At 39.4% G+C, this 17,409-nt stretch overlaps 1 protein-coding gene across 3 annotated transcripts in view; it reads left to right on the plus strand.

Moving 5' to 3' along the window:
* The window catches only part of grid2 (glutamate ionotropic receptor delta type subunit 2), a 452,662-nt gene that overhangs the window by 237,755 nt on the left and 197,498 nt on the right, over window positions 1–17,409 (plus strand). For all 3 annotated transcript variants that reach the window (XR_002753592.1, XM_023343824.1, XM_023343825.1), the window contains exon 3: window positions 3,150–3,437. Coding sequence is in view for 2 of the 3 variants with exons in the window: in XM_023343824.1 (XP_023199592.1) it covers window positions 3,150–3,437 (288 nt within the window). In the remaining variant the exon portion in view is untranslated. The remainder of the gene's footprint in view (window positions 1–3,149; window positions 3,438–17,409) is intronic.

Below are 17,409 nucleotides of genomic sequence, written 5' to 3' on the forward strand. Positions count from 1 at the left end.
TTTTTCCCCTTTTTCTTCTTTTTCTTTCTTTTGGCTCCATTTCTGCACTGTCAACAGAATACTCCCAGTGGCATTAAACAGTGTTTATTGTGTATTTTAAAGTGCTAATATACATTGAGACTGCCCAGGGTGCAAATCAAGGTGTTTTCTATTCACATTTTATAAAATATCTTTTACTGCTTTCTTTTTCTTGTTGTTTTATCTAGCGGCACTCTGATGAGATTTTATTCTACTAGAAGGTAAAGTAACACTTTTAACAGTGAAGGACACAGTCAAGAGCAATATGGGAGTGGAAGTGAAATACAGATCAAGATGGATGAGGGATGAAAAGCAGGCACAAGGACATCAGGACAGAATGTGGGAGGTCATGTTGTTAGAAGTTTTGAACTGAGGACAAAGAAAAGTAAGAGTGGGTATAAATCAGGAGAAAAATTTAGCAACAGAATGAGCAACTGAATCAGTAGACACTGGTGTTAAGAAAACAAACAGAACACGAGGGAGAATAATATTTCTTAGTAAGGATCCTAATATAAGAGTTGAGGGTGGTGATGGAAATTGTGAAGAAAGTGTGTTAAAAAGAAGAAGAGAGGACGTGTGACTCCAGACTGAGGACAATGCAGAGCATTCTGTGGTGCTGTGGGGCAATTAAAATGAAAATGGCCATGAAATGATTGGGACTGAAAGGTATGCACTCAGAGGGGTTCTTTTTGACAAGAAGAGAGATAACAGGGGAGTTGGTAGGCGGTAGAGGTGTTCTGATAGCACCGGAAGCCCACGGGGGAGAAAAGGTTGGCACACATTGTCTCTCAGATGAGGAAGCTTCAGTCAGTAGAGCACAAACAACTGAAAAATTAATGATAAAGCCCAGTAAGAAGGCGCAATACTTTAACTCTTTAAATCATAATATGCGGCCATAGTGAGAGGTTGAAGAGCATTCTATTGTAGTATTTGGTTTTCCATTTAATGACCTTTATTTTCAACATATCCATGTCTCCACTCACTGATAAAATAGCTTCAGAAACTGCTTGACTGTCATTGACAATGAACATCTGAAACGACTCATTTTGTTTTATAATTGTTTTTTTTAGTGCCTAGTAAATCTCCTTAACCATTCTTCATCTCGCTTGAGCCTTTCTAGATTGATATAGAAATAAAATGATTGTTTTAATTTTTTTCTGTATATATAGAAAAGGTGACAGTATTGAAGTTATATTGACCCAGAGTAATAGCAAACTTCAAAGATGTTGTCTTGACTTGTTTGAACTGCTGAGTTTTATATAGAAGTTGTTCTAATCCCACCCACTGAGTTTGATAGGTGTTTTTTCTGTGTCCCACCACCTTCACTGGGTGGACGGTGCATCCTGGGACAGAACTGGGCTTTCTGAAGAGCTTATCCATCTGCTTTCAGCTGTAGATAAGTTGCTCCTCCAGGCCCTGCAACATGGGCCGGTATCACCAGCTCAGAAAGTGAGCTGTTCCCACCCTGGTCTGGAAGCTGCTTTTTTTATTATTATATTTGACCTCTAAGTGGCTAACTACTATTCCTATTTCGATTTGATACAGTAGATTTGACACACATTCAGCACTCCCCGTATGTATGCCCTCTCTCTCCGGCACTTTTTTCAGCCGTTACAACAATTCAATCCATTGACATGTGATAACGTGTTTTTTCGGAGCCGCCTTTAAACGCAACATGAGCGCTACGACGCTTGCGCGGCCCCGCCAGTTTTAACACCTGTGCAGAGGAGACCTGCTGCTACTATGCAGAGCGGCATGCTGGTGTGTGTTAGCATTATGGCAGCAAACCAGCAAAAAGAAAATAACTTTGCACAGTTTCCCCCCTAAATGACCGAGTGAGTTGAGTAATGCTGTTGGATCCAGGTAATGTTTCCTAATCGATGACTTGGTAATGCCATTATATCACGTTAAGCTTTTTAACACGAACAGGCTACTAGTTTTGTTATTATTTATGTTCAAAGGTGGATTGTACTGTACTGGTTACATACTTGAGTAACTTTTTGGGACACATGGTACCTAGTAGTTTTACTGCACTGTGCTTTTTTATTCTTTTGAGTAATACTGTTGCTACTCTTGAGTGGATTGATTTTGCATTTAAAGAAATAGACTTCAGAGGTTGAGAACATTAGATTCTTAGAGTTTTGCAACATATGAGCCAGCGCTTATGCAAATTTGAGCATAATTACTCGGCATTTTATACGTCACTGTCACCTTGTTTATTTTGTATTAATAAAAATGGTTATTTTTATTTGAGAAGTTACAGAAATGTTTGTTTATGAATTTATATTAAAGTCCCCACTCACCCACCCACCCCCAAATAAGCCAATGCACCCCCCAGCTAAACTCCTCTAGAGCTGGGGCTGTGCTACTCCAACATACTAGAAGATGGATGATGCCGCCACAAAGTCATAAAGAAGTCTTCATTAGTGCCCAGTCCACTCCAAAAGACCTCAGCCTCCTTAGCATGGAGAATCTGGTCTGTCCTTCCTGTAAAGAGCACCATTTTTATCAGTCCAGCCCAGTTTGTGTTCAGGCGAACACCCAGGCACTTCTAAGTGTCTACTATTTCAAGTATGTCAAGTGAACTCCCTAGATTTTTACTGGCGTCAGTGTGGTAGGTCTACACCTGCACAAATCCCCACCACTAGCTCCTTTGTTTTCTCCGCATTGAACAGGAGGTGGTTTGCTGGCACCAATCCACTAAGTCCTGAGTCCATTTTCTGTACTCTGAGTACAGACTCCGAGTACAGACTCTATACTCAGAGTACAGAGTTATCCTCTTGAGTCTATCATCTCAGAGTAAGAGCTAGTCAATCTAGAGTGAACTAGACCACAAACAGGACTGTACATCTTTTGTTTACCTGGGGCTGGTTGAATAGATTATGACCACCTAAGGCTTTAAATCACATGTTTAGTCTTTGTGGAAACAACATAAAACTACATGCTAGGCTTTCCATGCCTCCTCAAGTGGCTGCTGTAATGTGATAAACTGCAGAAGGAAACATACTGTATTACCATAAATAAATAATAAACATGACAATTTGTGCTATAAAATATGTAATAGTAGAATGTAAAGTAACCAGTTCTTCTTTTGTTTTTTCTTTTCCTTTTCTCCTTACCCTTCCATCTAGCTTGTGAGCTGATGAACCGTGGTATCCTGGCTCTGGTCAGCTCTATTGGCTGCATGTCAGCAGGTAGCCTTCAAACGCTGGCCGATGCCATGCATATACCCCATCTCTATATCCAACGCTCTCCAGTGGGAACGCCGCGCTCGACATGTCCACCCACCAGTCGTATTCCTGGAGCTGATGACTACACCCTTATGGTTCGCCCACCTGTGTTCCTCAACGAAGTTATCATGCAGGTGGTGTCTGAATACAGCTGGCAGAAGTTCGTTCTCTTCTATGATTCCGATTTTGGTGAGTTAATTAACTTTTCTCACTTGTCTGTCTTTTATTGCTAACTCTTCCCTCCACAACAATAAGAGACTACATAATGTAAGGCTAATAATTACCAGAGCACAACATAATTGTTCTAATTTAGAGAGGTGGGGTAATGTGACTTATTTTTTTCATTTGCTCTAATGGTATCATTGACCTCCCTGCAGGGAAGGATTATAATAAATTATTAACAATATGGTGAAGTCTAAAACGTTACGCTCTCCAAAACATTCATATAGACATGGACTGATACTATCATATGAACATATTTACTCAAAATGAAATATATATATATTTCTATTTCAGTTTCATGCCAGTTTGCCTGCTTGTGTATATGATTTCTCATTCACTATTCTCTTTTTCCAGACCATTAACCTTAACATTAGGCTACAAACAGCCTATGTCTCATTTATAATGTGCCTTAGTGATAGTCGAAAGCATCACACTACACAGTATAATTTTGCTTTTTGTTAGTGTGGTTGCCTGTTCAAAGCCTATTGGTGCGTCAGCATGTTGTTTATCTATCTGTCCAGTTTATTGTGTTTGTTCTGAGGTTGGTCTCTACAGTTCCTTGTGTTCAAAATTGAAATTGGAGCACAAAGGTACAGGCAGAATATCTTCTTTGTAAAACAAAGCAACTAACTGAATTCAGATACAGTCCTGTCAGGGTGTCAACTCTCCATCATGGCCAATCTCAATTAGGTGGGTTGTATTCACTCTAACAGTATAGACTAAATGTCTAGGTTTCAACCACAAACTTTGTTGTGTTTTTATATGAATTTTATATGATATAATAAAACAAAGTTGGTAGTTATTGTGAATTTGAATAAAAGGAGTCATAGTTAAAATGTTTACAAATATAAATCATAACATTTTCAAAACTTAAGTGACATGAATTTACCCCAAAGAGTCAGCACTTTCAAAAAACACATTTTGCTGCATTTGTATTTTAAAGTCTTCTAGGTTAGGTTGTTATCAGCTTTGACATCTGAAATGGTTGCCAAGTTATCTTTTTTAAATGTTTAAGTCTTTCCGCAGATTTTCAATTCACTGGGCTATTCTAACAAACACACTTATGCTTTGAAAGAAACCAATGTTTCTAATCTGAAGAAAATGCAAGGTTTAAGACCAGTGCTTAACGAGACTCACAGAACACAGAGTATGCAAGGAAGCTGAGTGTATTTCTGGACAGATCTTAATTTTAGCAGGCACACAAAGTGTAATACTTAATAGGCTTACTATCTTCTAAAGTACATTATCAAAATAAAAAAAAAATCCTGTCAAAACAGGACACAAAAAATGCTGCATGCTTTTATTTTAGTATATTGGATTGCTGTAACAGTGTCTTTACTGATCTGTGTAAAAGTAAATAAAATATCAATCAGCAGATAATACTAAAAGCTCCTGTCGGAGTTCTGATCAACACCAGGAACATGGATCATATGATAAAGGTTCCTAACACTACAGTGACTCCCCATTTGTCAAAGAAAAGTTTTTAAGCACTAAATGGTCTTGGCTTTTGGTTTTTGAGTTGTTGGTCCAAATATGAACTATGTAGGAACCTTAGGTTTTCATAGACCTGTTTACTCAACATTCCCAGAACCAGAGCAAAACAAAGTGAAGAAACATTTAGTTTCTATACTCTGCTTTGGAACAAACTGCCTGTAAACCTGCTGGTTCCCTAAGATCAAGACAAAAAACATTTTCATTCACTGCAGCTTTTTTTCAATCTGATTAATGAACTGTTTGAAACATAAGTTTCTTTTGTGCCTTTACTATCTGTATTTTAACATGTTTTTCCTTTCGGTAATACTTTTATACTTGTGCTTTGTTTTCTTTATGTCTTCCCTGTTACATCATGTAAAGCTCTTAGGATTACCTGGTGCATGAATGGTTCTATATATCTAAACTTGCCTTGATCTAAACATATACTTCTCTGGCAGTTTGTGTTTAGAGTCATTGTCTGCTTCAAGGTGAACTCCCATCTGATTCTCAAGTATTTTGCAAAATCTAACAAGTTTGCTTTCTGAATGAACTCTGTCCAGTGACACTGGCCATGCCAAGGGAAAACATGCCTCTTTGGATGATGGTATTTAGGATGATGTGTGTTATTTTACTGACACACACATGGCTTTGCATGTAGGCTGAAAAGTTCAAAGCTCCAACCTAAGCACCTTTTTATGTTTGCCGTTTTCCTGTATGTGGCTCGTGAAATATCTTTATATTTATTTCTCTTCCATACAGGCCAGATTTGTGTGTAGCACTATGTACACCTAAAAATTGGTAGCAAAAATACAAATACAACAACTGTACAGTAGTGTACTGGGTAACAAGTGTGAATGTTTTATAAAGAAACCCTCTTTGAAGTGTTTCTGTAACTTTACGCCTAGTCCTTGTGTGCTTATTGGTTGTCATTACACCATTTATTCACTGTTGTTCTTTGACTAGCCTCCAATGCCTTAATGGAACAGTTCTGTATATGTACACTCAGTTATATGCAGGCAAACCTGAAAGTTGCTATTGTTCTTTTAGAAACTGCTTCTTATTATAGACTTGGATATGGATTTGGAGGAAAGATTATTGCACGCTTATTAGCTTATCGTGCAACAGTGGAGGAAAAAGAACATGTTTAATTTTGCATCGAGTCTCTGAAGCATCATTATGGATTTATTATCCTAGCCCACAGATATGTAAACTGTGTGCAGAGCAGGAGCTTCGTATTGCTGAAGTTGCTGATACTCTTGGGTGACAATATTTACAATAATTGTGGGCTCGCAGTACTTTCATGTAGTCTTTTAGGATCGGCCAAAATTGCTCAAACTCATCAAAGGTTACCTTTAACAATGTCACTCATAGAAGTTCACGTCTGTGCAACAGAAAATGCCATTAATGAGAGTGTGATTGGTTTTAGCCATAAAATTGCACATATAAAAATCAACTGGGTTATACAGGTGAAATTACTGCTGTTCCTGATGGGTTAAAGCTTTCTAACACTTTACATTTTGAATCTCACTTGAATGACTGATGTAAGTATAGTTGCTCTACTGCCTAATGGAAAACACTAACCGTAACGCCCTTCAAAAGTAGATGGAGAAAAGAATAGCATACCTAAAAGTTTCAGCTGTAAAGTGATGAAATGGTTTTCTGCCTCAGGTGATTCTCTTTTTTCTCCTTTTTGTTGATTTTCCCTTTGCCATAATGGAGCACCATTCTACTTACTGAAGTCAATTAACACAATTGTATGCATTGATCTCCAATGGGATCTCTGCATTGGATTTGTTTAGCAATGCTTTCTTCAGACTAACACTTTATAGATTTTAAAGCATTTTATCTGTGAATAGAGTACCCTCTATTCACATAAATGTGTCACATAAATGGAAGTGACACACCCTTCCATTTTTGCCATCTATAGTACCACACAAAAAACTCAACTTTTTTTTATGTTTTGGTCTGGCAACAACAACAAAGTTCAAAAAATGTATTCGAAATTTCATGTGATACACCAACATAAAGTAGTTCATCTTTGAGAAGCAAAAATCTGTACAAGGTCCATTTGAAATTCAAGTTTTCGGTTATGTCTCTACCAGCTTTGCATATCTTGAGACTGAAGTCTTTGTCCATTATTCTCTGTATGAGCAAAAAATGTCTATGAACATCAGACCTCAGTTCTTGCCACAGATTCTCAATTGGTTTTAGGTCCAGGCAGTTTTAGTCATAACATGACAATGTGAAAAAGATGAATGGGGCATGAATACTTTTGCAATAATCTGACCTTATACATTTTATAATCTGCAGAGGCTTTCAGTACACAATTTTATTTCTTTTGCACCAAAGTTAGCACACTCCATTATGCACCATAAGGTTGAGTTCTTTAGAATTGCATTTGAATCACCAACATATATTTAAGCCTCCCAGTAAAGGATTTTCACTCTGATCTTTACTTCAACTAATCAAGTATTAAATTAGGAACACCTTTTGTCCGTCTCCAGAGAGACGGACAAAAGTAACCTCTTTTAAATCCCAAATTTACCCCATGTGTTGTCACTTAGTCTTAATATCTGCACAATAGACACAGACACATATACATGAATGCACACACACATTTGTAACCCCACTTAAATTCCTATATCCCCTCTGTGCTCTGTGACCACTGATTCATCACTTGGATCCTGTGGGTTTTGCCAATGGTGTTCTTTCAGCCACAGAAGGCCCTTTAAAGATATCACCATTTCTCCCTAATGACCTCACCCTCAGCTCAAGGAGGGAGAAGAGAGTTGAGAGCACCAGAGAGAGAGAGAAAGTGAAAGAAAGAGAGAGAACCAGAATTTGAAATGGAGTAAAAGAAAGAGAGGGTCTTTTAAGATGATAGCAATGTTCCCAGAAGGCCTTGTCTCTGTACAAGGAGTTCTTTAGAGAACAGACGGTCGAGTGTGTCCTCTCAAATGAAGCTACAATGCAACTGTTCTACTCCTTATTTTCAGCTCTACTGGTGCGTCCCGGACACCTAGAACACATGTTTTCAATCTACCCCATCTTTTTCACTACTCTCACAGTTTATCCCTGCTTCTTCTTCGTGTCTCTCCTGTTCTCAACTCAGGTGTTTCTCTTTTTTGCTGGTTTTTTTGGTTTTTCAGTGTTTTTTATGTTCTTTTTCCAAACAAAACCTGCAAACATGAGTGACTACTTTTATTACCTGCTGTGTGACCTTGCCCATAATCCCATCTGACAGAGGAAATAATGCACTCTTTGGCCACAAAGCAGAGGTTGCCATTTAGTGTTACACTAACCCTGCTTTCAGGTTTCTTTTACTATTTAGATTTTTATCAATGGCATGAAGGGCCTGAGGCAAAGTAGGAAAAGAATTTAGCTGAACAAAACATCAAATTAAAATGCATCATGTCCCTGTGTTTTAATTTTAAAATACGTAATGAATAAGTGCAATTTATTTTCTTAAAGCTAACTTGTGTAAAAATATTTAGGGATTTTAAAATATAACTTTATTTTGTCTATTAACCATTACATGAAAGCTGTGTGGGTGTGTTAGTTTATAATCAGCAATTAAAAATATTTTAGCACAAGTTCATTCATTAAATATGGAAGCAAAACATTAAATTGTGACATCCCGTGCAAATGAGGTCTTAATTTAATTTAATTCGTACTAGATAGTACACTGTTCTGGCAGTGACGTGCGGTTAGGGGAGGCAAGTGAGACAGAGCCTCACCTGTCATCATGAAAAAATAATATGTAATGATAAAATTATTTATATTGTTATATTCACCCTGCGGTTTGTACTATAAAGTATTTATTTTTCATTTAGCTTAACCAATCTTGCTTATTTTTTCCTCAAAATCGCTGAATTTTTGCAGTTTCCCATTCAAATGCTTGGAAGCGAAGCTGGTGAGGCAGCAGTGAGCTGAGCCTCACCTGGGATTTGCGCAACCTCTCGGTAACTGCACTGGCTGCCATTCGTTGAGAGCATGTTCCTCCTGTCTGTACGTTGCCAATAAAATGGTTAAAAAACATTTAATATATGAACTGATTTTCCATAATTTAGCTTATATATATAAAGTACTGTGTTTTATGTCACCAACTGTGTGTGTAATGTGTTTTGTGTGCTGAGGAGCGATCATAAACGGCAGAGAACAGATTCGAGGTGAGGCAGGCAGTTCTCTTGCCTTATGGAAGGGGGCGCTCATGATCCCAGGCATCGGTTTTTTGACTCCACAACTGCAGTGTGACAGCAAGCTAGCCACATGCAATAAACAAGTAAAGTACAACAATATATTTGTTTTCTCCTGTCTTCCGACGTCAACATGGAAGACTACATTTCTACACTTAAACAGTTTTCTAAAGTGGATTTTCAATTGAAGCAGGACATAATAACTCAACGGAAGACCAACACCGGAGCTGAGAGGTTTGCTTTGAGGCAGTTTGATGATTCTCAAAAGGATTAATATACAAGTCTGCGTGTAGCTTGGCCGATACAGAGCGAGAAAGTGGTTTCGGTTTTTCCCTTGCTGTGGATCATAGCACGAAATTAATACCTACATTTCTAAGTTTCACTTAGTGAACGCGGCTATGGATGACATGTAAAAGAATAGTCATTTTGCCCTCCAGCGTTGTATGCATGCACGAAATTTCTGCACGTAAACAATAACATGGTGACACACATAGCATGGTGTCTATATTTATAAATCGTAAGGCAGTGCCTCACCAGCTATAAACCTCACCGCACGTCACTGTGTTCTGGACTGGTTCTGTGCTAAAAGAGATCAATTAATTAGTACTATAACTGAATAAAATTATAACTTTAAATGAATTTTTAATGGATTTTAACATTGTTTATCCTTATTACTACTTGAATGAGTTGCATTTTAGTAATTAACTGGTAACCACTAAAAATGTAAGAATTCAAAATGAGGAATTTGCTACTCTTTTACTGTAAAGGCAAATCATTGTGATCCTATAGATCCTATAAGCCCCAGTTTACTCTGTCACTTTGTACAAAGAAAAAAAACTTGCCCAACTCAAAACCATTGAAACTGAGATTGGTACCAAAGGGGATGAGCTCAAATATATGATATTCCTGGTGTTTTGTTGCTTTTAAAGTTCATTCATAATGGTCATAAAAGTTAATTAAAGCTGCAAGCAGCCTCGGGCGGCCCTCGCAGCAAGCGCCGCTCCGGCCTATTGGCCACCGCGGGGGTTCCGGCCACCGCAGAAGGTCTCGCACAATTTCCAGAGCCGCAGCCAACTCCCCACCGCAGAAGCTCCGCCGCAGTTTTCAGCACCGCCGCCCGCCAGCCACCGCAGAAGCTGTCGCGCATTTTCCCCGCCCGTCCACCAGGCGACACGCGTGAATGCGTTCGGCAGCGCTCCCCGACGACTGTCAAAAAATCTGGCGCAGATCGGTCGATGCGTCGAGGAGATACAACCCATGTATTAACTTAGGGGGCGCAGTGGAGCCAAATTACATTTCAAACCCGTTGGGCTCTTTAGAGGTGAACAAAGGTCATACAGATCCAGTTTGGCGCCAATCGGATGATCTATGCCTGAATAAGAGCCAAACGTATGCATATGGCGAGGGAATGATATTCGCCATTTGGCCACGCCCACACGGTTCAGCCAGCAGCGAGCATTGACAGAGTTTATCATCCGAATCATCTTGATTAGGTCAAGAGAGCCATAAACGGAGCTTTCCAAGTAAACAAACGGCACTTCCTGTTCTGAGGGGGCGGGGCTTATATGACGTCATAATATGATGACATAGGGTCGTCAAGGATCCCACCAGGGTCACTCGTGCAAAGTTTGGTGCAGAAGCTATCGACCGTTCACAGTAAAATACAAGACTTCCTGTTGTCAGAGGGCGTGGCCTACGTGATGTCATCATTTGACCATTGGATATTATTGGACACAAGATAATGATCAATAACTCAAACTTTGGTGTCTCTGTGAGTTTTTGTGTTAGAATTACAAATTATTTAATTTTTTCCTTTTCAATTCAACATTGAACTGTCATTCCGTAGGGCAATGCTGCCCTCTGGTGTCGAATTACTGAAATTACTGAACTAGTTTCATTATTTCAGTAATTCGACACCAGAGGGCAGCATTGCCTTACACATGACAAAATAATCCCCTTTGTAATTGACTGTGTAACATATTACACAGTCAATCACAGGGGATCTTTGAGCCCTGCTAATCCCCCTTCAACATGCTCCAAAACTCACCAATTTGATAACTTTAAATCAAACATGCCTTATGATCAGACTGACCGAGTTTGAAGCCGATCAATCGAAATCCCTAGGAGGAGTTCCATCAAATACGAAGGCTGTAAACGTCAAAATCGAGGTCAAATGAACTTCAATCTAAAATGGCCGACTTCCTGTTGGGTTTAGAGCATGGCTCTAAGAGACTTTTTTGTACGTCCCGACAAGATACACATGTGTACCAAGTTTCGTAATTCTAGGTTTCAGCATGGCTTGGGGCTGTTCATTTAAAATACTCTAGGGGTCGCTATAGAGAAATTAGGCCACGCCCACCAAATTTTGTTATGAATTCCTGTCGGTGGGTGGATAATGATCCATCCTAGTGAGTTTGGAGCAGCTGGGCCCGAAATTGTGGAATTCAGAGCCAAACGTATGGCAACGGCGTCACAGGTCACTTCGCCACGCCGCCACACCCACCTGCTATGTCAAAGCCGGTCAGGGCTTGAATCCACAACACACCAACATGTCTTCTGTCTCTGGACACAGTTTCATGTTGATTAGGTCAAAGGGCTAAGATAGCGACCGTTCACAGTAAAACATGACACTTCCTGTTCTCAGGGGGCGTGGCCTAAGTGATATCATCATTTCACCACAGGGTATTTTAGGACACCCGATGACGATCAATCACTGAAAGTTTGATACCTCTATGTGTTTTTATATAGGAAATATAAGAGTTTCGTGTTTCATGGCGAGTAGGTGAACTTTGACCCCTGCTAACCCCCCTTCAACATGCTCCAAAACTCACCAATTTGATAACTTTAAATCAAACATGCCTTATGATCAGACTGACCAAGTTTGAAGCCGATCAATCGAAATCCCTAGGAGGAGTTCGATCAAATACGAAGGCTGTAAACGTCAAACTCGAGGTCCAAAATGGACCTTCAAGACAAAATGGCCGACTTCCTGTTGGGTTTCGACCATGGCTCTAAGAGACTTTTTTGTACGTCCTGACAAGATACACATGTGTACCAAGTTTCGTAATTCTAGGTTAAAGCATGGCTTAGGGCTGTTCATTTAAAATACTCTAGGGGTCGCTATAGAGAAATTAGGCCACGCCCACCAAATTTTGTTATGAATTCCTGTCGGTGGGTGGATAAGGATCCATCCTAGTGAGTTTGGAGCAGCTGGGCCCGAAATTGTGGAATTCAGAGCCAAACGTATGGCAACGGCGTTACAGGTCACTTCGCCACGCCGCCACGCCCACCAGCTATGTCAAAGCCGGTCGGGGTTGGAATCCACAACACACCAACATGTCTTCTGTCTCTGGACACAGTTTCATGTTGATTAGGTCAAAGGGCTAAGATAGCGACCGTTCACAGTAAAACATGACACTTCCTGTTCTCAGGGGGCGTGGCCTAAGTGATATCATCATTTCACCACAGGGTATTTTAGGACACCCGATGACGATCAATCACTGAAAGTTTGATACCTCTATGTGTTTTTGTATAGGAAATATAACAGTTTCGTGTTTCATGGCGAGTAGGTGAACTTTGACCCCTGCTAACCCCCCTTCAACATGCTCCAAAACTCACCAATTTGATAACTTTAAATCAAACATGCCTTATGATCAGACTGACCGAGTTTGAAGTCGATCAATCGAAATCCCTAGGAGGAGTTCGATCAAATACGAAGGCTGTAAACGTCAAAATCGAGGTAAAAAATGGAGGTTCAATACAAAATGGCCGACTTCCTGTGATAGTTGGCTTATAACATTAAATGTAAGTTCTGAGTCTTTTGGTGAGCTCTACAAGTGTACCAAATTTCATGTCTCTACGATGAAGTACGTTCATACCATTGTGTCAACAGAAAATTGCTAGTTGCCGCCGTTCAGCAATTTTTTTTGCGATTTTTGCGACAACCTTAAAATTCAAAATTTTTACATTTTCTAGTCGCCACCGCCAAGTTTGGTGAGTTTTTGAATATGATAAAGCCCCCAAAAAGGCTCCTCTTTAGGGGGGCAGAATCGTAATAATAAGAAACAGTACAGATACAATAGGCCTTCGCAGCGCTTTGCTGCTCGGGCCTAATTAAAAAGCCTTAAATTTAACTTACTGAAACTTGCAAAAACCCTGGTTAAAAGATGTCTGGGTAGATGGTGTTGACCCTGACCTGAGGTCCATAAACAGGATCCTTGTGCATGTCCCTGGGTAGTTGAAGTGGTGCAGAATAATGTGTAGACTCAAGTTGACAGCATCATTTACCAGTAAGCAAACTGCAGGGGCCTGTAATGTCCTTCAGTTGCTCAAATGATTTCATAACCACAGACAGTGTGACAGACCTGGAGTCATTTAATCCTGTGATGTTGCATTTCTTGGGGACCAAGATGAAGCAGGAGGAAACTTCACAGAGCTTCAGATACCTGTCTTCACTCAGATTTCTAGGGCTAGTTGGTCAATACAGGTTCTGAGGAATGAGAAAGAGACATTGATAGGTTGAAAGAGCAAATTAACATGTTTCTCTTGAGGTCTTATGTCTAGGCAGGGGATCTAAGGAGAACAGGGTGGTTGGTGTCTCGGGAGCTTTTGCCGCAGAGTGAGATGTGGATGGGTTGGTGGGAGGTGTGAATGGCTGCCTTTCAGACCTGCAGTAGAAGCTGTCATAGGTGTCTGCCAGACAAGGATTCTGTTCAGGGTAAGAGGATGAGCTCCAGTAGTTAGTAAAAATGTTTAAACCATTCCAAGCAGATGTGGGCTCATCTGCTAAGAAGCTGTTGTCTAGCTTATTGTTGTAGCTTCTCTTAGCTGCCCTGATCTCTTTGGTCAGTTTGTTCCTGGCTTGCATGCAAGGCCCGATCCTTCCTGCTGTAAGACTCTTGCTTGAGCCGACGCAGCTGTGAAGTGAACAAAAGCGTATCGTTGTTTAGGTGGAAAAGATCTTTGTCTGCATAAACATAACTTGATATATGAAATTCAGCAAACTCACTATTTGGTTGAAGCTCCATAAACATTCCAATCGGTTAAGTCAAAGCAGATCTGTAACTTCTGCTGGACTGCTCCATCCACTTCCTAACAGTCCTATTCAACAGGCTTAGAAATTTAAAATTTCTACCTGTAGGTCAGAAGGAGACTAAGCAGACAATGATCAGAATGCCTCAAAGTGGCCCTGTTGATAATATGGTATGAATTATGTTTTTTAAAACCTTTGTAACAACGGACCTGCGTGTTTTTTGTCTCTGATTGGACACTTGATATTCTGTCTGTATTTAGGAAGTTTATTGGAGAGGGTGTTTTCCCACATCTCTCATTAGCTCAGTGAGCTGCTTTTTGAGTCTCTGATGTGCAGGTTTGTGGTGGAATGTAAACATTGGCCAAAACAAAGGAGGGAGAACTCCCTCTGTGAATAAAAGGGTTTTTACACTCTATAAAGAATGTACACCAGCCTTTGTTTATGTAAAAGCAGATTCCACCTCCTATCTTTTTCCCTGAGAGCTCTGCGCTCCAGTCTGCTAAAAGCAGCTGGAACTCCAGCATTAGAAGTGCACTCTCGGGGGTGTGTTCACCGAGCCAGGTTTCAGTGAAACTGCGGGCAGATCAATGGAAGTCTGAGTTTATTAAATTGAGAAGGAACAGTTCATCCATTTTGTTAGCCAGGGAGCAGACATTAGCCAGGTGGATTGAGGGCAAAGGTGATCAGAATCCCCCGTTGCCAAAGCTTCACGAGCACGCCTGCCCATTTACCTCTTCTTTGTCTCCAGTCAGTCCCATAGAGAGTCACTACTGCACCAACTAAGATGTCAGTAATGCTGAAATTGATGAAAATTTGAGAAAAAATACCTAAAGAGGGCTGTCTGATATCATTTCTTCTCTAGAGTAAGAAACCACAGAAATTTAAATGATTTGTTTTTGTAAAGTGTCTTGAGACATTTGTTGTGAATTGGTGCTATAGATAAAATTGCATTGAATTGTAGCTCAATACAACTTAATAGTTCCTTCATTTTCTATTGGATTTAAACTACTCACCTGTATAACAGAACCTGGATCACAAGGTTTTTTTTTCTCTTTTCTACACAACAGTTGTGCAGGTCCATCAGGTGTTGTCTAACTGATGCCTCTTTACTCCCCTTTTAAGTTGTTTGTGGATAAAGGAAGTGAAGAGAATTGCTGCATTTACACAACTGTAAGCTTAGGGCTGAAAATGATTTGTGACAGTGACAGTTTTACATTTAAAATTAGTTTGCTTCAACCAAAGAGAGGTTTATGGTGGGAAATGACAGTAATTTCACAAAAGATGTAATTAATTATAATGTAATTCAGTTTGATTTATTTATGTACTGAGGCATAGAAAAAGTCAGTTCAGTTCAATCACATATTCATTCCAATTGATTATAGTTATCAAACAGGACATTTACTCAGGTATTTCTTCACATTAGTTTAAAACTTTTTTTGTCCAAGGAAACCAAGCAGATGGCATAGTCATTGACTCGTAGCATTCACACCTCCTGTAAGAGCGTGTAGCGACAGCAGGCATTTGCTTCTGTTGTTGTTGACTTTGCAGCAGTCCCTCATACCGAGCATGGATGGAGTGAACAACAAAAAAGGAGCATCAATCAAGTAATAATAATGTTTCCACTGATATTTTTACAATTTCTGTTTAGTAATAAACATATCTTTGAAACTGTAAAGCCCATTTGCTATCACTAGTCACTACCTCTTTTTACAGGTTCTCAATCTGATTTAAGTTTCTTCTCTAATGGCCCTGAAATCCAGACATACTGCTGGAAAAGGCTCAGGAAACTAAAGGAGGGATTCAGACTTTGCATTCAAAGTCTGCCAAGAGAGAGAGAGTTTTAAAGACTGATGATGATAAAGAAAAACTTAGATGAATGGAGACAAAAGAAAGCACTCACTCATAAAGCGTAAAAGAACCTCAAACTTCATGCAGAGCAGTCATGCTTAACTCTGAATGGTTCCACTTTGGAGCAAAGCACAAAAGAAATTTGAGAATGAAAATGTATCAAGTAAAAAAAAAAAAAGCACAGAGAAAAAAAGCACAGGTATCTAAGGGCAGATTTAGATAAGTAGCAGATTTGGTGGGGTAATGTAAAGGACAGAAAAAGATCAACACTAAGCCAACTCCACTCCTGAAAATCTCTTACCTCAGGGTGTAGGTTCTACCCTTGGAGTTCTATAATAATAAAATAACATAGACCTGTGCAGTGAGAAATTAGAAACAGCTGAAATCTGTATCGGCAGGTCAGATCTTTAGAAAAGCTGAACAACACAACATCCTCAATTGTAATTTATTCTAATTATAAATACAAGTTTTCTGAGAAGGCTTCTGAGGTGTGTTTGAGAACATTGGTGAACAAACACTGCTATGAAGACCAAGGAGCACGCCAAATACGTCAGAGATAAAGTTCAAGACATCATCCCTCATCTAAGCTGAAAGGCTGAGCAAAGAGAGCACTAACTGGCATTAATACTTTTGCAATGTACTGTATGTATTTAAAAACTGGTCAGTGGCTTGTAATGTGGACTGAATAAAAAGGATTTCATTAATTTGTGAGACATTTTAATTAGCTAAATTCATAGATAATAAAGACTGATATGATGAAAATGTGGTGAAAGTGGTTGCTACTTTAATTAACCTAATATGTAGTGCTGCTATATGAACTAAAAATCAGAAAGGAGTACACAGATCCAAATAAACTGCCCCAAGGGCCCTAAGGGGCAGTTTATTTGAACTAAGTAATCATTTATCTAAAATGCATTTTTGCAGCTTTTTACAAATACTAATGCAATACTCTGAGAAACTTGGGTGCAATAAAGCCAGAGAGAAACATTACTTAAAAAAACAATAAACTGACTACAGGATGAGGGAGCAGAGAAAATGGTGAAAAATTATAAGTCTATACAGTTTAGCTGTGTGAAAGACAGGTTGATGGTGTACAGCAGTGTATGGGCAACTAGAGATGATTTGAGGAAATATGAAAGGTCATGCTCACCTGAAAGGTGCCAAGCTTTTTATAATAGTGTTGGGTTTTTACAAGTATTTGTTAAGCTGTCTGTGGGGACTCCAGGAGGTTGAAGCCAAGAGGCTTTCAGGTAAAAGGAAGTGAACAGAGGGAAAAAGAAGAAAAAATGAAGCAGAAAAAAGGTGAAAGGAGATGGATTTTTAACGTGTAGAGAATTTAAAGCAATGGACATAACTGATGTGTGATGCTTCAAGGCCTAAAACTTCCTTT

Source organism: Xiphophorus maculatus, chromosome 12 (genome assembly GCF_002775205.1).
Source record: "Xiphophorus maculatus strain JP 163 A chromosome 12, X_maculatus-5.0-male, whole genome shotgun sequence".
Classification (NCBI taxonomy): domain Eukaryota; kingdom Metazoa; phylum Chordata; class Actinopteri; order Cyprinodontiformes; family Poeciliidae; genus Xiphophorus; species Xiphophorus maculatus.